Source organism: Equus quagga, chromosome 13 (genome assembly GCF_021613505.1).
Source record: "Equus quagga isolate Etosha38 chromosome 13, UCLA_HA_Equagga_1.0, whole genome shotgun sequence".
Lineage (NCBI taxonomy): Eukaryota > Metazoa > Chordata > Mammalia > Perissodactyla > Equidae > Equus > Equus quagga.
This window is the reverse complement of record NC_060279.1, coordinates 38560290-38579358: the sequence shown is the minus strand read 5'-3', so window position 1 is coordinate 38579358 and position 19069 is coordinate 38560290. Positions and strand designations below refer to the sequence as shown.

Genomic DNA, 19069 nt, shown 5'->3' with positions numbered 1-19069 from the left:
AGCCAATCGGAGGCTTGAAGGTGGAGTTGTCCCGCCTTAAGCAAAAGGGGCCAATAGGAAGCGCGAGCGGCGTGTTTGAAAGCGAGGCCAAGGAGGGTGGGAGCGCGTGCTGCTGGGAGTTGTTTGGAGGTTGCTGGTGCGGAGCTGGCTGTCTTCAGGCAGAGTGATCATGTCGCACAAACAAATTTACTATTCGGACAAATACGACGATGAGGAGTTCGAGTACCGGTTAGTGCAGGCGCGGGGGCCATAACGAGGTCGTGAGTTTTGACAAATGAGAAGCCGAAGAGTTAGTACGGGGACTGAAGCGACAGAGTTGGCGCATGCGCGGAGGTTAACGGGACGGGTGTGAGAGGGTTAAGAGCGTAAGGCGCATGCGCGAAGGGTAGGAAGCGATTGTAAAAGAAAGTGGTAGCGAATTTGGAGTAAACCCTGTTGGGAGGAGGTGTAGGTGGGCGTGGTTAGAGTGTTAGCGTGCTGACCACCTTCACCTTTGCGAATTTCTGGATCATTCAACTTTATTGAGCAGGTTGAACTTGCCTTCTTGGGACTGCTTGTATCACGGCAACACCATAGAACCACAGAGCTACTGGGAAAAGGCGGCAAAGGCGGAGCTCGAATTTTCCTCGCGTGCTCACTGCGAGGGGAGTTCCGCGAGAGCCTAAGTGCTGCTTATTAATTGATGGAAAGGGGCGTGGTTGTCTGGCTTTTTTGAGGAAGGGAGCTTCGAGGAACTGGAGTGGAATAAAACTGGGCAGGAACATTGAGAAAAGACTTAACATGAACCTAATACATGCCCTTCATATATTCGGAGGGCGTCTGTTTAGGAAACAATTTTGGAGTGCTTATAGGTTTCAGGTGCTCTGCTAAAGTGCAAAGATAAGCTGTGGTCTCTGCTTTCAACAAACCTAAAAATCTGTGGAAATACTGACAGACTTCAGAAAGTAGGTGATAATTGGTATGAGAGAGATGGGAGCACCTATGATAGAGATAGGACTTGGCCCAGGATGGTGAAGAAAGGAATTCCTACAGAGTTTACAGTTGATAAATCCTAAAGCCGTAATTCTAGATTGGAAAATTAGGGAAGACAAAGGATTCTACAAATGTTGGCATTCCACTGATCTGTATTAAGTGTAATACTTAAAACAACTTCCTAGTTTGTATCTTGTCTTCTCAAATGAAGAACACAAAATGGAAATTTGCTTTTCTTGTGTTTCTTCTCCAGCCTAGTGGAGGGCTCTGGGCCCTCTGGAGAAGTCGGTGTGTGCTGACAAATACATACCCATCTTTATGCCAGGTCCTTGGGAAAAGCCCCCAGGCCCTGCTTGAATCCAGTTAACTTTCTTTCCTCAGCTGTTTTCCTCTACATCTGAACTAAGCTAACTAAAACTATGTGCCTGTAAAATCTTTGCAGGACTAGGGAGAAGTCACTAGTGTCATCCCTTGGAAGATGTAAGTCTTCGTAGTGGTATTTTGGCTAAAGAAAGTTCTTTGGGGTTTTTTTGTCTTGGTCTAATTAGGTGTTGAAGCCAACCTTTGTGCCAGGGGATTGTTAGAATGTAAGCTATTTTCAGACATTTAGACTAGAATTATCTCTTTGGAAAAAACCTCTGTTACTAGCACAGAGAGAGCATTTAGTATATTTTCATTGAGCATGATGAAGTTTATCTGGGTTAGCCTGATTGAAGTCAAGAGTAATAATTTATCTGCCATGAAAGGAGACTTATCCTAGTCATGGAGTTTCCCAAAAGAAGTCTCATGGCACATCCCTTCAGAGTTAGGAAAATGAGATTTCAGGATTTATTTTATTTTTATGTATTTATTTTTTAAAGTTTGGCCCTGAGCTAACATCTGTTGCCAATCTTTTTATTTCCTTCTTCTCCCCAAAGCCCCCCAGTACATAGTTGTATATTCTAGTTGTCGGTCCTTCTAGTTCTGCTTTTTGGGACGCTGCCTCAGCATGGCTTGATGAGCGGTGCCATGTCCACTGCCCAGGATCCTAACCGGTGGAACCCTGGGCCACCGAAGCAGAGCACCCGAACCCAACCACTAGGCCACGGGGCTGGCAGGATCTATTTTAAAGGATAAGACGTTTACATTTCGTCCTTTATGATGGCTCTTCCAGTCAGCACTCCATAATACGCCTTTCTTCTCCACAAAATCACTTCTCTCCCTTCCTTTCCAATCCTGTTGCAAACCACTTTTAATTATTAACACTGCGTGTGCTGTGGGGCTCCCATTGTATTGTTTTAGGGTAATCAACTAGAAGACTGGAAGCCCCAAGGAGGCGGAGGCAGTGTATCAACAGTGCCTGGAATTCAGGTGCTCGTTCACTTGAGTTATTCATTAAGTAGGACTTTTTAATATACTTTTGTGAGGAATTACATAGCTTGCCATTTATTTCTAGCTGCCTCTACCCCACAGTGAGATTATATAAACTCCTTGCCATCAGAAACAGGTTTGTCTTTGCTTTCCCCTCTTGGCTTTGTATGCAGGCAGTTGTCTAACAGACTGTACCCAGTACTGACACAAATTCCCCACCTTCCCATGTTTCTGTTACAGGCATGTCATGTTGCCCAAGGACATAGCTAAGCTGGTCCCTAAAACCCATTTGATGTCTGAATCTGAATGGAGGAATCTGGGCGTTCAGCAGAGTCAGGGATGGGTTCATTATATGATCCACGAACCAGGTCAGTACAATGGCTGCAAGCAAACACGTCAGGCTCCTTCACTGAGGGAACGAAGGGATGATAAGATCGCATAACCCAAAGGAATAGGCGGAAGGGGAGGGTGGTTTACTGGTTCCTTAATCTGCCAGCCATCTAGAAAAACTGGAGTGACCAAAAATAAGAGTGAAGTATCTGAGAAGTTCAGAGACAACCTGGCAGTGGAAAACCACCTTTAATCTCTAATTCAGTCAGAGGGTACTTTGTGTGTTTTTTAAGGCCATGTATACCCCGGTAGAGGTTATGGCTCCTGCTTCATTCTCCATCAGAAAGCAAATTCTTGGATGTGTTCCAAATAAGCCAAGGAGAGTATATTTTTTGATAAGACACCAGACACCAAGCTGCCAGGCAAAACTAATAAAGGACACCCCGGGGCTGTACAAACATAGCAAAAGAGCTGATATTAACAATTCTGTACTTGGCAGACAGGCCAGGCTTCTGGGTCTGCTTCTAAGGCCATATGCTTAAATCTTAATTTAGTTAGAAAGATCCGAGTGGGTGATAGCTGGGAGGTGGGAGTGGGATACACTATAGGTTGTGCATAGAATGGTATGAGCTTGTCTCTGAGATTCCGCTCACTCTTTCAGAACCTCACATCTTGCTGTTCCGGCGGCCACTGCCAAAGAAGCCAAAGAAGTGAAGCTGGCGAGCCACTTTTCAGCCTCAAGCTTTACACAGCTGTCCTCACTTGCTAACATCTTTCTGATAACATTATTATGTTGCCTTCTTGTTTCTCACTTGGATATTTAAAGGATGTTCAATACACTGTTTGAATGTGCTAGTGACTGCTTTGCTTCTGGAGCAGAGCCAACAGCACCACGGCCCAGCCTGGTTAGTGCTCTTTGGGCTGCAGCCTTGGCTGAGTGTGACCCCAGAAGCCACGTGAGCTCTGTATCCCGCAGAACACACTTGGTAGATGGAGCAAGCATTTGAGAATAAGACCATGGCTGTTACCAGGATTGTGTAAACTTGCTGTTTTGTTTTTTTTTCCTGCCAGGTGTTGTGTGTATGGTGATTTATGTTTCAATGTATTGGAAACTTTCCATTTTATTCAAGAAGTCAGTTCCATGTTAAAGCCTTGATTAAAGAGGAAGTTTTTATAATCCTAATTGTAAAGGTTTTTTCCCTCCACTCAGGGTGAGCATCACATTCAGTATCATGGTTCTAATTCCATGCCCTCTTCAGTTAGATAATGAAGCTCAGCTCTTTGCTGATACGACGTTTATTTCAGCATTCCGGTAACTGGTTTTTAATCTACTTTAAGCAGACTTGCTGTCAGATATCTACTGAAATATATTTCACTGTAACTACTGGCCTAAGATAGAGGTTATAGAGAGACAACATCATCTCATCAATGTCAAAACAAATAAACTGTTTCCTACAGTCAGCGATGCTGCCTTTAACATAGTCCTGGTATTTGAAGGGCACACGAGGGTAAAGGGAGGAGGCCTCAGCCACACGCTGCTAGTGTGCTCCACTTCCTGCCCAGCCTAAAGCTCAGACACACCTATGGCCTGTTCACTGTGCACATTGGTTGGGAGCTGTTTTCAGTGGTTCTTGTTTTGGCTGAGTATTGAAATCACCTGAGTAGCTTTAAAAGTACTGATGCCTAAATCATTCCTAGAGATGCTGACATAATTGCTCTGAGGTATGGCCTGGATGTGGAGATTTCAAGCATTCTTATGCAGGTAGTTACAGCCCTAACCTTTGAGGAAACATGTGTAAACTATAGCTATTTAAAAAAACATTTCACCAAATAGCTTACCTTCTACTTTTCAAAATAACAGTACTACTAAGTAAGGGAGATTAATCTCCCCCCTTCTCCCTGTCTTCCATCCATGTATTCCCAGAGCAGTAGGTCAACTGTGGTCCCTGGAAGCATCAAAATCACCTGGAAACGCATTAGAAATGCACATTCTTGGGCTCCATCCTTGACTTACTGAGTCAGAAATGCTGAGGGTTGGGCCCGGCGATCTTTTAACAAGCTCGCCAGCTGATTCTGGTGCACACTCAAGCTTGAGAACCACCGGTAAAAGACTGGACCAGAGCTGATATTTGGGGATTTTTCTTGGGGGGGCGGTGAGGGGGAGTGTCAAATACCGCCATTACTACTAAAAAAGATGATGGAGCATTTGGCTTATGTCATTAGGCAAGCGGGACTTTCTATTTTTTTTTTTTTTTTAGAGCTGAGGTTCTTTTAAGTGGAAAAAACACAGGGCTTATTACTTGAGAAAGAATGGTCTAGAAGTCTAGCTCTATCATTCACTTTGGCATTTTGTGGTTGTGTGGCATCCCTTCACCTTTCTGAGCCTGTTGCCCATCTGTAAGATGGGCATCATCTCTATCTTAGAGGATTTTTAGGAGAGTAAAAAGAGGCCAGTTGTGGTTCAGCAGTCCTCCAAATGATGAATGAATTGTAGACCTTTACTACAGAAAACAGCCCCACAGACCAGTAGCATCAACATGACAGGAGAGCTGGTTAAACGCAGATGTCAGACCCACCCAAACCTGAATCTGGTAGATTTAACCAGCATATTTAAAAAGTCCCCAGATGATAAGTTTGAACGTGAAGGTTTAAGAAGCACTTTTAGACCAAAAGTAACTGAAATGAGAGTAAGTTAGGATGATGTGAGAATCCCTGGTAGACACATGACACTCCCTAGTCTGCCCTCACTTGTACCTACAAGGCAAATAAGTGGGAGAGGTGATGTTTAAGTACCGTCTGGAGCAAGGTAGGGGAAGACTTTTTCTTGTCAAAGAAGGTTAAGTAATTAGCTTTATGGTTTATAATAAAGAAATGAAAGTTCCACATACTAAAAGCTCACCTCCAGGATCTCCTACCTCACAGGCAATGATGACAGTTATTCTTGATGTCCTTCCAACTGCCATCTGCTACAATATAAAATCCCTTCTGACACCAAGAAAGCCCCCAATCTGTTCACCTAGAATTACAGTCTTGGTTAATAAAAACAGATTGCGTATGCATGCAAGAATTTGAATAAAGGACAGAAGTTAGAGTCAAGTCTCCCCTTTACTTCCAGCACCAGAAGCGAGCACCCCGGACTCCTTGGAACATCTCCAACCACAGCTCCTTTCGCGCCCCACAACCCCTAGGTCCGCTGCTGAGAGAAGAGACGCCCCGCCCCACATTTCCGGTTGAGAGGCGTCCACGTGGTTGTCGCCAATAACAACCCAGCTCCTACTCCCGCCCCCTGGCTAAAGCTCGCGAGCGACAGTTAAGAATACCAATGGGTCCTTGGAGGTTGTCTGAGCGACAGCCAGTATGACCAATTCATATGAGGTAAATGTGAGCCTAAGGCGGGATTCTGAGTACGGAAGCTGCCCCGGGACATGAGGAGAGGCGAGAGGGAAAGACCAGGTGAAGGGGCAGAAAAGGCAGGTGAGAACCTGGAAGAGCTCAGTAATCTGAAGCGTGCTGGGAAGAGACCGGATTCCGGGCCAGAAAGGATGCGGAAGACTGCTGAAGAAGGCCACCGAGTTCTGGTCGGGGGTGGAGAGAGGGAACACTTTTAAAGGGACCAAGACCCAGGATAAGGTAGGCATTTAAAGGGACAGGTGCCCCCAAAGAGAGGAGACATTTAAAGGTGCAGATATCCAAGATAGAGCAGACACTAGAGGACCCGAACGCGGGCAGAAGATATTTAAGATGGTAGGTGCTTCGGAGAGCAGGACATTTTAAGGAGACTAGAGCCAAGCTTAGAAGACATTTAAAGAGGCATGGGCCGGGGTTTGAGAACACGTTTATTAAAGAGGCATGGATAAAGAAATCACTTGTCCAGGGCCTAGTTAGGAAGACCCTGAAAGGATGTTCCTCTAAGGAAGAACATGCACTCCTGCTCTTCCCCGTTGTCTTTTCTGGCTCCTCCAGGTTCCCTCGACCCCGGGCCCCGTGTTCCCGGGCTATGGCCCCCAGTGCCGTGTAGACCTGGCGGGATCCCCGTGCTTGCGACCCCTATTTGGGGGCCTGGGTGGCTACTGGAGGGCCTTGCAGAGGGGCATAGAAGTCAGGACCATGGCATCCACGGCCTCTGGACTTCCCCCAGGGCGCATCGTGACGGCAGGCATCATCATTGTTGGAGATGAGATCCTCAAGGTGTGTCTGGGACAGAAGAGCGGGGAGGGCGCGGTGTTCTCCTGTCCTTGAGAGCCTGCCCCACATTCTGTCGAGGCGGAGTGAACCAGGGTGGGAGCTGCAGTAGGGTCCTGGAGTGAGTCCAATATATTGGCGGAAAAGTGACCCTCATCTTTTCAATTACTCTGTTGAAAAACTTTTAGCAAAGTCCCTTGCGTTTTGCCAAGTACTATGGTAGGGGGAGGAGGGGCTTTAAGGAATTGACAAGGAGTCAAGTGTGTAAAGGAGGTACAGGTGCAGGTATTACTTAAGAATTATATCCAGGGGCCGACCCGGTGGCCGAGTGGTTAAGTTCTTGTGCTCTGCTTCGGTGGCTGGGGGTCTCTCTGGTTTGGATCCTGGGCAGCGACATGGCACCACTCATCAAGCCATGCTGAGGCAGCATCCCACATGCCATAACTAGGAGGACACACAACTAAAAATATACAACTATGTACCCAGGGGCTTGGGAGAGAAAAAGGAAAAATAAAATCTTAAAAAAAAGAAGAAGAATTATATCCAGCCTGTCTAGAAAATGGTTCAAGGCACTCAGCAGCATGGATAAGTGAGTAGAAGCAAAGTACTAGAAGGGAAAAATCCCTTCTGAATGATCATGGAAGTCTTACTAGAAGTCATCCAAGGCATCATTTGTAATAGTAGTATTGACCCCTATTTTTCGAGTGCTTACTAAGGCCTAGCAGTGTGCTTATTACATCACGTATGTGATTTTACTAATCCTCACAACCCCATGACCCTGGTACTTTTATTGTAAATCTCAATTAATAGATTATGAGACTGAGTCTCAAAGAGGTTGAGAAACTTACCCAAAGTTACACAACTAGGAGTGGTAGATAGGATTCTAACCTGATTCCCTCTTATTCCAAACCCTTAACCATTAAACTCTCTGTAGAGAAGTAGAGGATGGGGCTGGAAAAGAAGATTGGATACACACCATAGACAGAGAGCCTCAAATATTCTGCAAAGGAATTTGAACTTTATTCTCTATGTGGTTGGAAACAACAAATGGCTTTTGAGGCCAAGAGTGATGCAATCACAGTGACACATTAGGAAGGTTTTTCAGGAGGCACAGGGCAGAGCGCTGTGGCTGGAGGCTGGGAGTCTGGCCAGGGGGCTGTCGCCACTGTCCAGGTGAAATGTGCCAAGGACCTGCTTGGTAGCAGTAGGGACAGAGAGAAGAGAGCAGATGGGGACATATTTCAGAAGTAGAGTTGACAGCATGAAGGGCCTGAATGGCTCAGTGTCTAGGGGATGCCATTGACCAAAGTGACAATAGTGAGGGAGAGGGTGAAGATGTCCAATAAGCACTGGAGCCAGGGGACTGAAACCATCAGGGTTGGTGAGAAAGTGGACGGTTGTCCACATAGAATTGCTAATTTAATCCATAAGTATAGATGGAAGCCCAGAGTTCATCACCACAGCATTGACACTCTCATCCTCCCCATCTCCAATCTCCCAGGGACACACTCAGGATACCAACACCTACTTTCTGTGCCGGACACTGCGCTCCCTGGGGGTCCAGGTGTGCCGAGTCTCTGTTGTCCCTGATGAGGTAGCCATCATCGCTGCTGAGGTCACCTCTTTCTCCAGCCGCTTCACCCATGTCCTCACAGCAGGGGGCATCGGCCCCACTCATGATGATGTGACCTTTGAGGCAGTAGCACAGGCCTTTGGGGATGAGCTCAAGCCACACCCTGAGCTGGAAGCTGCCATCAAAGCCCTAGGAGGAAAGGGCTGGGAGAAGCTGTCGCTGGTGCCCTCCTCTGCCCGCCTGCATTACGGCACCGATCCTCACACTGGCTGCCCCTTCAGATTCCCACTGGTCTCCGTCCGAAACGTCTACCTCCTCCCAGGCATTCCAGAGCTGCTGCGGCGGGTGCTGGAGGGGCTGAAGGGACTATTCCAAAACACAGCTGTTCAGTTCCACTTGCGGGAGCTGTATGTAGCAGCTAATGAGGCCTCTATCGCCCCCATCCTGGCCCAGGCCCAGGCACACTTTGGACGCAGGCTTGGCCTAGGTTCCTACCCTGACTGGGGCAGCAACTACTATCAGGTGAAGCTGACGCTGGACTCGGAAGAAGAAGGGCCCCTGGAGGAATGCCTGGCCTACCTGACTGCCCATCTGCCCCAGGGATCGCTGGTCCCCTACACACCCAACGCTGTGGAGCAGGCCAGTGAGGCTGTATACAAACTCACTGAGTCAGGTAGGGGCCTCCTAGGGGAGGGGCAGCAGGTACCAGATCACTGGTGCCACCCTAGGTCTCAGGAATGCAGGGGCTGTTGGAGGCTTCCTGCAAATCCAAGAGAAGGTAGAAGGTAGCTACAGTTGATTCATTCATTCTTCCAATAAATATTAATTGAGTACCTACTTTCACCAGCACTGTGCTGGGCGTTGGGGATATAGCTCAACAGGACAGACTTATACCCTACTCCGTGGACCAGTAGTTTAACAAGAAAGGCAGACATTAAACAGGTAATTGTGCATGAAATGTCAGTGATGAGGAGGACTCCCCAGCAGGGAGATCAGCCTTGATCTGGGGTCAGAGAAGGCTTCTGTGGGCAAGTGACATATACGCTGAGTGATAAGGAGGATTTGGGCAGACCAGGAGGTGGGCATGGGCAAAGAGTGTGAGAGAGGTTCTGAAAGGAAGCAGCATGAGGTTTAGGGGAATGGACAGAAACCAGGACCCCCGGAGGGAGGACACTGAGGTGAAGAACAAGGTGAGGTGTGGCTGAATAGCAGGCAGGGGACAGACTGCAGTGCCTAGCAGGCAGCATGAAGGAATCTGGACTTATCCTAGGGACACTGGGAAGACATTGAAGGATTTTAAGCAAGGGCAATGTGGCCCCCACTGCCCTTTGATGGTCATGTGTGTCTATCTGACCCTCTTCCCTGCCTGCCTGGCAGGGTCATCTCTGGGAGCAAAAGTGGCAGGTGCCCTGCAGACCATCGAGACTGCCCTGGCTCGGTACAGCCTCCCCCAGCTCTGTGTGGGCTTCAACGGGGGCAAGGACTGCACTGCCCTCCTACACCTCTTCCATGCAGCTGTGCAGAGGTGAGCCATAACCCCTGGAGGCAAGGCTCAGAGACACCTGATCGGCCTCGTTCTCTAGTTCCCCATCCTGGGAAGCAGTGGGGAAAGGGGGTGTCTGGGTGGGATCTGGGAGGGAGGCAGCCATAGTGACCTTTCAGTTCCATTTCCCCACCATATTAATTGAATATCTGACACATGCCTGACCTTGGTTGTGGATGTGCAAGCCACCATCCCTGACCACAGGGAGGTCACAGTCCTGTTGGGGAGGTGAGACTTGCATACCTGAAACAGAGATGTGTGCTCCAGATTTGAGAGGTAAGAGATCAGAGAAGGCTTCCCGGAGAAAGTGGGTTCTGATGGACAGGAAGGACAAGGAAAGGGGAAAAGGGGAGGGTGTCCATCCCAGGGGTCAAAGAATAGTGCAAGCTCTCTGGAGAGCATTTCCCTGCCCATGCTGGCAAGCCTATGGATACTTCCCCGTCCCCAGGAAATGCCCTGATGCTCAAGAACCCCTCCAGATCCTGTATGTCCGCAGCATCTCCCCTTTCCCTGAGCTGGAGCAGTTTCTACAGGACACCATCAAGAGGTACTAGGGGCCCGGAGGTTTGGGCTCCAAAGGGACCTCACAGGGCCTACTTCTGACCCCCACCCCTCATCCTTCCGCAGGTACAATCTGCAGGTGCTGCAGGCTGAAGGTGACATGAAGCAGGCCCTTAGTGATATGCAGACGCGGCACCCCCAGCTGGAGGCCGTCCTGATGGGCACCCGCCGCACCGACCCCTACTCCTGCAGCCTCTGCCCCTTCAGCCCCACTGACCCAGGCTGGCCTTCGTTCATGCGCATCAACCCGCTGCTGGTAATTAGGAAGAGGATTTATTGCCCTCAGTCTCGTGTCCCCTATCAGTCACTGCACCCTGGCTGCCCCAGGTCGGGGAGGTTGGAGCCAGGGGGCTTGGATGAAAGAGCCCCATCATGCAAGGGAGGTGGTGCTATTTGTTCATGCAGCCTTTTGACCAATATTTATTGAGCACTAATTCAGCAGCAGGTATTGTGCTTTCTACTATGGGCAAAACAATGACTTAGACCTGTGCTGTGCAATATGGTAGTCACTAGCCATTTATTTACTCCCTAATTGTAATTAATTTAAATGAAATACAAATTACTCCAAAACGACTGAATCTATAAAGGGATGAATTTTATGGCATGTGAATTATATCTCAATTTTAAAAACTAAATCCAATTCAGAATTCCGTACTTCAGTTGCACTAGTCATATTTCAAGTGACCACCATTTTAGAAGGCACAGATAGAGAACATTTCCACCATTGCAGAAAGTTCTACTGGACAGCACAGGCTTACACACACATAGCCTCTCCCTGTCCTCCTGCAGCTCAGGCGCTAGTGGAGGGTGGATTGGGAATGGAGAGGGGACAGGATGAAGGCTTCTCTTCCTCATTGCTTGGCCTACAGAGCAAGATGTACCAGAGATTCGGATAGCAGGCCCTTCCTCAGAGGCCAAGGGAGCAGGAGAGCCTGAATAGGCCCCTTTCCAGGCAGCAGTGGGGAGATGTGGGAGTGGGGAGTATTTGTGACTCCTCTCTGACTCTCTGCCCTCCCAGGACTGGACCTACAGAGACATCTGGGACTTTCTGCGTCAACTGTTTGTCCCATACTGTATCCTCTACGACCGAGGGTAAGGGTGTTGGAGGAAGAGAATGGGTGGGAAAGATGTAAGGGTGCTGGGATAGGAAGAGCCCACCCCACCCTGTGCTTGCCCTGCATTCTCCTGGCTCCAGCTACACGTCACTGGGAAGCCGGGAGAACACGGTGCGGAACCCGGCCCTGAAGTGCCTGAGCCCAGGCGGCCAGCCCACCTACCGTCCAGCCTACCTACTTGAGAACGAAGATGAGGAGCGCAACTCCCGCACGTGACCTCCCCTTCCTGCCTGCTCCAGGAGGGAGGGAAGGAGGCTGACCTAGAGCATAACCTGTCAATAAACCGTGCCTCTCATGTGCCTGTTGCTTGGCTGTCTTCCTGCTCCAAGAGAAGCATAAGTGGGCCAGGCCCTGCCAGCTCTGAGCTGACAGTGCTCACTCTAAGAGGCCCAGGGGGTTATGGGGGGCAGAACAGGCTGGAAAGGAGCCCTCACTGATGATTCTGAATGCCAGCCTCAGCGGGAGCACACCAGAGGGCAGGAGCAGGGGGTTGCCAACCACTGGGGGAAGAGGCAGCAGGCAAGGCACCTGAGGTTTTGAGGCCCAGGGGGGCAAAAGGGAAGCTGAGCTGGCCTGGCTGTGAAAGATGAAAGATGGAGTGGCCAGGCCCTCCTCCAACTAAGCCCATCCCTCCATCCCTGTGCATAGGGGCTGACTCAGCCCATTCTCAGGCCCAGAACCTTCCCTCTGCTAGACCCAGGGGCCTTTGTCCCCATAGTCATGAGGTCTGATGGGGGGTGGGGACAGTGTTGATAAAAGGCACTACAAGCAGCTCCCACACCCTTCTCAGAGCTGCTGGTAACATGCAGCCCCGGGCACAGCCCCTAGCCCAGGCCCTACCATTCTCCCTCGGAGGGGCCCTTCGAGACACTGGGCTCCGGGTGCCTGTCATGAAGATGAGCACAGGGTGGGAGGGCCTGCGGCGGACCCTGAAGGAAGTCACCTACATCCTCCTCTGCTGCTGGTGTATCAAGGAGCTGCTGGATTAATGGCGGCAGGGAACTGCCTCCTCCCCACCGGCAGCATGGCTGGCATCACTCAGGTGGGCAGGGTAGGGCAAAGACAGGAGGCATGGCTGCAGCTTCTGTGGCAGAGCCTGTCTCTCAGCTTCCCATTCTCTTCTTTAGTGCCCAGCCCAACCCCCATCAAGACTCCTGGGGCCAGCCGTGCCTGACCAAGGATGGGCCACAAACACCGAGTGAAGTGTGGATCCTGCTTTGAGTTTGTGCCATCTGTCAGACCTGCCTCGTCTCTGGGCCTCCATTCCCAGCCCCCACCTCTGGCGGCCCTCTGGTGCACAGGAGCTTGGTCTGCTGGCTAGGACCCTAATAAGACTGCAGCCGGACCGGGCACTCCTCCAAGCCTGGCACAGTGAGCCCACCAGCCCAGATGGTTGATCTTACCATACCCTTTTAGTGCCAGAAATGGGCTGCTCCCTAATATCTCCATTTGAGAATCACTGAACTATATGTATAATAAAGAGGCCTTGAGGCCAAAAGGTCTAAATGTTTAAATGGGAATCAGAAAAAGCACTGGAAGGCTCTTGGAGCCAGAGTGCAGACCAGGGAGGGAAGGCGGTTGTCCTCGATAGAACTAAGACTGAAAGCCAGGTTTCTTGACTCAGTGGTGCCTGGGTGGGGAGGGTGGAGTTGGAAAGGCCAGGTTCCTCCCAACTTGTAGACAGGGAGGGGTCCAGCTTGGGTGGGGTCTGCTGTGAGGCCCTGTGCATTAGGGTCGGGACCCAAATAGAAGACCTGTTCTGGCCAGTTCCTTGCCTCTGAGGATCTTGGGGAAAGCACTGGGCTGATGCTAGGCCCCAGCTCACCAGGGAAGTAAGGCCCTGCTCCTCCAGCTCACACAAAAGCTGCAAGAGAATGGCACCTCTGTGGCCACACAGGTCCCTCAGGCTTATCACAGTGCACAGGACGCAAACAGCCAGAATGAGTTGAATTGACTCTTCACTTCCCCTTGGCAGCCACCAACACATGCTTTCCCTGAATTACTCCCAGTGGTAGGTACACATCAGCCATTTACATTATCTGGCTCATGCTTACTGACGTGCCCACTCACAGCCCCCCACAACCTCAGAGGCAGCCACAGGGCTTATCAAAGTGTCCCTGGGATCTCGACCCAGCATTCCCTGGCCCCTCTTGGGGTCTATTTATTGTCCCCCCTCTTTCTCTCCTGGGGCACTGGCCTGGAGAAGGTGTTTGGGGCCCTCCTGCCACTTCCAGGGACCAGCCCTTCCTCGGCCTTCTTAGTTAACTCCTTTTTCTCTAGGCTTATTTTATTTTTGTTTTTGTAAAGGTGACATGCCTAAAAACTTCTGAGAGTAAAAAGTAAGTCTCCCTGCCACACCTATCCCTCAACCCCCCAGCTCTCATCCCTGGAGGTTACCATGGTTACCAGTTTCTTGGAAGGCATTCCAGAGACAGTCTATGCATATACTGCATCTTCATTCATTCATTTAACAAATATTGTTGAGTACCTACTGTATGCCAATCTGGCTGCTTTGAAGACAAGAGTGATCAAAATAGATCCTTGTACTTGTGGAGCTTACCTTCTGGTGGGTGGAGACAGAAAATAAAATATAAATATTTTAAAAATAAGTATATAGACGCTATTAGGAGATAGGTGCTATGGAAAAAAGAAAAAGTCGAGCTGGGGTTGGGCGTGGAGGCAGGTCCCGGAGGGTCTAGGAAGCCTTGGTAAGAACTTGAGCTTTTATGCTGAGTGAAATGAGGAACTACTGCAGGGTGTCGAGCATGAGCTGATATTTTATTTAAAAGGCTCCTATGTTAGGTTGAAAATAGACCTTAGGGGAGCCAGGGTAGAATAGGAGAGAACTATTAGGAGGCAATGGACACAATCCGGGCCAGACATGTTGGTGGCTCAGAGCTGGCTTCTAGCAATAGCAGCGGTGAGGAGTGTCTGGATTCTGCATATGGTTGTTCTTCTGGTTGATGACATACTCTACACACTGTTCTGCCCCTTGCTTTTTTCCCTTAATATATCTTGTGCAGGATTCCACATCAGTACATTTAAAGCTCGCTCATTCTTTTTCACATCAGCATAGTACTCTATTTCTTATCCCTGGCAGCTCAGCACCCTTCTTTAGGCATCCACAAAATGCAGGTCAGTGCTCTTCCCTGGTCCCATGCCCCACCCTCGCCCCAGGGCGCAGCAGGGAGAAGGGGTAAGGTCCTGAATCCAACCAGACAGGGGGTAGTGATGAAGGTGGAAACAGAATTCATCTTCCCGTCTGAATCTGGTGCTCCTCTCCCGCTCATAGCCTGTACCCTGCTTGGCCAGCTCCAGCCCTTCCCTGACTCAAGCTCTGGCCTTTTCCTTTCTTAGGCCCTGCTCCTGCCAAGCCGGGGCAGTGCCTGGAGATGGATCCCGGAGTCTGAGAGTTCTGAACCCAAGGGCCTGTGCCAGGGGAGGGGATGTCTGGCAAAGACCACTGGGGAAATGGTAGGTAGAAGAAGGCAGGGCCCAGGGCTGTGGCATGTTATGGGACAAGTGGTGGGGAGCTGAAGGAGGGAGAAAAGCAGAGAGACTGCCAGTGATGCAAGGAGGGTGTCAGAGCTGAAAAGAGAGCCCTAAAAGTGAAAAGATGGCAGAGAGGGATGGGGAGAATAACAAAAACCTCATGTACCACTCTGAGATCCCTTTTCACACTACACAGTGCTTTGAGCTTTACAAAATCTACTTCAAAAGTAGGCAGGACAAGGGTAATTATCCCGTGTTAATGTGAAGGAAACAGGCCCAGAGAGGTGAAGTGACCCATCCAAAGTCATGCCCACAGCACACTGCAGTAGGATAGTCATTTAGTGAACCCAGATTTTCTCATCTCAGATTCAGGGCCTTTCTCAGTTAGCCTCTTCTGAACTGGTGCTTGGGATGGTGGCCTAAGTGGCCTGGGAGGCAGGACCAGGTAAGCAAAAGTGTGGAGGGGACTATCACCCCCATTCTGCACCCACTCCATGCTTTCTCACTTCCACCTCAACCCTGAGCTCCCCTTGTTCTTTGTTTCCCCAGCTCATTTGGGGACCCCAGCTCCGTCCTTTTAACCTAATCCACACAGGCCAGGAGATGGTTCCCTGACCTACACCTCCCCACTTCTCTAGAAGGGAAAAAGATGCGGCAGCTGCCTTGCAATGTTCTCTTCCCAACTAAAGTAAGCTCAGGTTTTGAGTGTCCAAACTACTCTCAGGAATTCACTAGAGGTGGTGCGTGGGGAGCAGAGTGCCAACATAGTGAAGGATGGGTAAGGTCTCATCTACCCCTGGGGCCCCGGGGCCCTCTAGTGGCCACAAGGGGTAGGGGAATGGGCTGGGTAAAATGGGGAAGGAGTCAAGGCAGAACTGGAAGTGACCCCAAGCAGGCAGCATGAGGAGGAGGAGGGTCCTGATATCCAGAAGTCCTAGCTGATTACATCGGATATAAGACCCTCAATGGTGTGCGAAAGGCAGATGCAGGAGAGAGGTCATAGTGAAGTGATCTGAGGAGCTGCGCGCAATAAACTGGATATTATAGTCATGATCTTCGAGAGGGTCCCACGTTTTCCCAGCAACCCTGAGAGGTGGACGGAAGGGGGGACGGCGGGGGGGAGGGGTGGCAGTCGTTACACCAGTGCTAGAGCGCAGACCGCCCAGGGCATAGGCGCTTATTTGCGTTCCTATTTGCATCTTGTTTGCATATGAGTTATTTCCCCTTCAAAAGGCAGAAGTCCTCACCCCCTTTCTTAGTTACTCCCAGCTGAGACTCCACTTCAGAGTCTTTGCCAGCCTCGGGGCCGTGCGCATTCTGCGGGCCTTTTTCCGGCCCCTCTCACCTCCGCACCTCAGTACCCTTCCATCATGCGCTCTCAGCTCTTTAGTACCTATCCCAGCTTCAAAGCCTCAACCCGAACTCCTAGCTGGGTTCGAGGAGACGGGGACCTGCGCCGCCTGGTGGCTGGCCTCAGGGAGGCTGAGGGCAGAGGGGTTCTGTTTCGCCTTGTCTGGGACGTGGAGTTTTGGAAAATGTTCCCCCGAGCTTCCTGAGGCTAAATTTATCTCCCCCGGCCCTGGGGGGCGCAGAGATCCCGGCGACGATTAGCGCTGCGCCGCAGCCGGCTCCCGCCCAGAGGCCCGGAATAGGCGCCGAGTTATAAATAGTGCCGCCCGCAGGTGTGGGGGGAGTCGGCGGGAGGGGGCAACCCTGGCAGCCACGGCCCCTTCAGGTGGGTTGGGCGGTCTCTGTGGGGGCCCCGGGGGGCGCCAGGCGGGAGGGCTGCGGTCTGAGCGCCCCCAGCGGTTTCCTGGGCGGCGGGTTTTTCGAGGGAAGCGGAGGCAGCCTGGGGGAAGGGGGGGAGCCGCGCAGAGGTGGGCGCCTGGCGCAGGCTGACGCTCCGCTTCCAGCTCAGACCCCCACATTCCAAAACAGGCCCCCAGACCCACTTACTCAGGACCCCGCCGAGGCAAAGCCTTGCCTTTCTTCCCGCCAGAAGCCCTCTCTCCTCCAGGTTCTGCAAGCTTCTAACTCCTCTGCAGCTGCCCTTTGGCGCACGTGGCCCAGCCAGTCCGGGCACCTGGCCTTCACCCCAGCCCCAGGTATACAGTCCTCCTTACGAGGGGTTAACTCCCAACTGGGACTTTCATCCCTCTTTTTGGCCAAACACCTCACTCTTCGGGTATTTACCCACCTCCTGCTGCTTTCTCCCTCAAATTAAGGTCTAGCTGGTCGCCTGAAGATTTAAGTGTGAACGTGCGGATCTGGGACGCTCCCCTATCCCCAGGAGGCCCCTGCAGGCCTCACACCTGCCCTCCAGTTCCCAGTTCCAGTCAGGGCCTGGTGGCGGGGCGGGGGTGGCGGCAGGCCCCTGGGGCCCGGCCGGGGTTTCGTGGGAGGGGGCGGGGCCCCCAGTCAGCGTTTCTTGGCCGCTGCTGTCTCAGTGGTTTGGCGCGGTAAAGGCCCGGAGTTGGGGGGTAGGCGGGAATTTCAAGTCGGGGTTCCCCCCTCCGACGTCTGAGCGAGTAAGGGAGCTGTGTGGACCACAAGAAGAGAAACCGGGAGGGGGTCACTGAGCAACTAACAGGAGTTTCCAGGACTGTCGAGACTCAAGTGGGGAATGGCATTCCGGCCGCTGAAAGATCCAGTTGGGTCCAGCGAGACGCCGGATGCGACCCCCTGAGATGGGGGACGGCGCGAGCCCAAGGCACTGGGCGCCGTTCGTTTCTCGTACCTAAGGGCTGGTGCCAAGGCGCCCGCCCTTCTATTGCCTCTGAGGCTCTGGTTCTGCCCTCCCTGGGCCACTTTCAGCCCCCCTTTTCCTCGGCCATGCCTCTTCCTCCCCGAAGCATCCCCCTCTCCATTTCACTTGCGAATCTGGCGAATCTGGCGCTGCCGTCTTGCCCCTGGCACTGCCCTTCCCCAGGCTAGCGCGACCCCGACGGCTGGAGAAGGGAGGGAAAAACCCTGGCCTGGACCCCACCGGCTCCAGAATCTGTCCGGCGGGGGCCGAAAAGAAAACCCGGGGCAGTGACCAGCCTCAGGACCCAAGGGGGACAGGGACGTTAGGAAAACCCGGAGCGGATTATCTGAGCAGGAGCGCCCCATGCCTGCTGCTACCCCCTCCTTTCTATAGCCCCCCTAGTTATCCAGTGAGATAATGTCTGGGGTGGGGGGCTGTTTGGTTTGGCCTGGGCTCTCAGGGGCGCCTCACACTTTCCGCCCCTGGCTGGGGCGCAGGGCAGCGGCCCCGAGGCTGAGTCACGGCCGGAGAGAGAGCGGGAGGGAGGGACCAGGACTTCGTCCCACCCCCTGCGCGGGGATCCCGGGTCAACCCGGGTGAGGGCCAGGGCCCCCCTGGCGCCGCCCATTGTGGTCCAACAGGTTGAGCTGGTGTCCTGCGGAGCCACCTGCTGGAAGGGAGGGAGGCCCCCTGCGGAGGGGGTTGGGGGGGAGAAAGCGAGTCCGACCCGGTTCGGCCCGGCCGGCCTCAGAGAGCAGAACCTGGCCCGAGGTAGCCGGATTTGATTCCGTTTTACACTAGTGGGAGGGGCTCTTTGGGGTACGTAGTGCCGCAGGCCCAGTTGGAAGCGTCTCTCACAGGCTACCTTCCTCAGTTGGGGGTGCACTGAAGTACGTATCCTGGTTCCCCCCGAGCCCACACACACATCGTAAAACACCCAGGCTCCCCTCGCCACCTGGATCTCTGAGCGAATCCATGTCAAGAGGTCCCTCTTTCGCGGAGACTCAGTTTCTCCACTTAGGAAGCAGGCAGGATGGAGGCGGGGAGCGGGAGCGGGAGCGCGCCTCCCCCTCCCCCTTCCCCTTCGCGGACCCGGCCCCTCCCCTCTGACAATGCCAAGGCCGCAGCGGGCACCGGCTGGAGCTCAGAGGCTGCTTGCCCAGGGCGCCGTTCCCTCCCCGCGGGGCGCCGTCACGCGTGGGGAG

At 52.0% G+C, this 19069-nt stretch overlaps 2 protein-coding genes across 3 annotated transcripts; both read left to right on the top strand.

The window, feature by feature from the left end:
- The first annotated feature begins 87 nt into the window (after positions 1–87).
- On the top strand, positions 88–3829 carry CKS1B (CDC28 protein kinase regulatory subunit 1B). Its single transcript, XM_046680798.1, has 3 exons — positions 88–228; positions 2563–2690; positions 3314–3829. Exons 1-3 carry the CDS (start codon positions 170–172, stop codon positions 3364–3366), a joined length of 240 nt encoding a protein of 79 aa, XP_046536754.1. The 5' UTR covers positions 88–169; the 3' UTR covers positions 3367–3829.
- Positions 3830–6076: 2247 nt separating this feature from the next.
- On the top strand, positions 6077–11925 carry FLAD1 (flavin adenine dinucleotide synthetase 1). Of its 2 annotated transcripts, XM_046684143.1 has the most exons (8): positions 6077–6282; positions 6616–6840; positions 8336–9080; positions 9785–9932; positions 10399–10497; positions 10578–10767; positions 11530–11603; positions 11707–11925. In XM_046684143.1, exons 2-8 carry the CDS (start codon positions 6760–6762, stop codon positions 11840–11842), a joined length of 1473 nt encoding a protein of 490 aa, XP_046540099.1. In that variant the 5' UTR covers positions 6077–6282; positions 6616–6759; the 3' UTR covers positions 11843–11925. The 2 variants fall into 2 exon arrangements, with proteins under 2 accessions (XP_046540099.1, XP_046540100.1); XM_046684144.1 differs by lacking the exon at positions 10399–10497.
- Positions 11926–19069: the final 7144 nt, after the last annotated feature.

Bases quoted from the DNA above. Each gene is read 5' to 3' on its own strand.
- CKS1B (XM_046680798.1), top strand. From the start codon at position 170: ATGTCGCACAAACAAATTTACTATTCGGACAAATACGACGATGAGGAG. The intron at 229-2,562 runs GTTAGTGCAGGC...TTTCTGTTACAG, and splicing joins GATGAGGAGTTCGAGTACCG to GCATGTCATGTTGCCCAAGG. The intron at 2,691-3,313 runs GTCAGTACAATG...TCACTCTTTCAG, and splicing joins TTATATGATCCACGAACCAG to AACCTCACATCTTGCTGTTC.
- FLAD1 (XM_046684143.1), top strand. From the start codon at position 6,760: ATGGCATCCACGGCCTCTGGACTTCCCCCAGGGCGCATCGTGACGGCA. The intron at 9,081-9,784 runs GTAGGGGCCTCC...CCTGCCTGGCAG, and splicing joins ATACAAACTCACTGAGTCAG to GGTCATCTCTGGGAGCAAAA. The intron at 10,768-11,529 runs GTAATTAGGAAG...CTGCCCTCCCAG, and splicing joins TGCGCATCAACCCGCTGCTG to GACTGGACCTACAGAGACAT.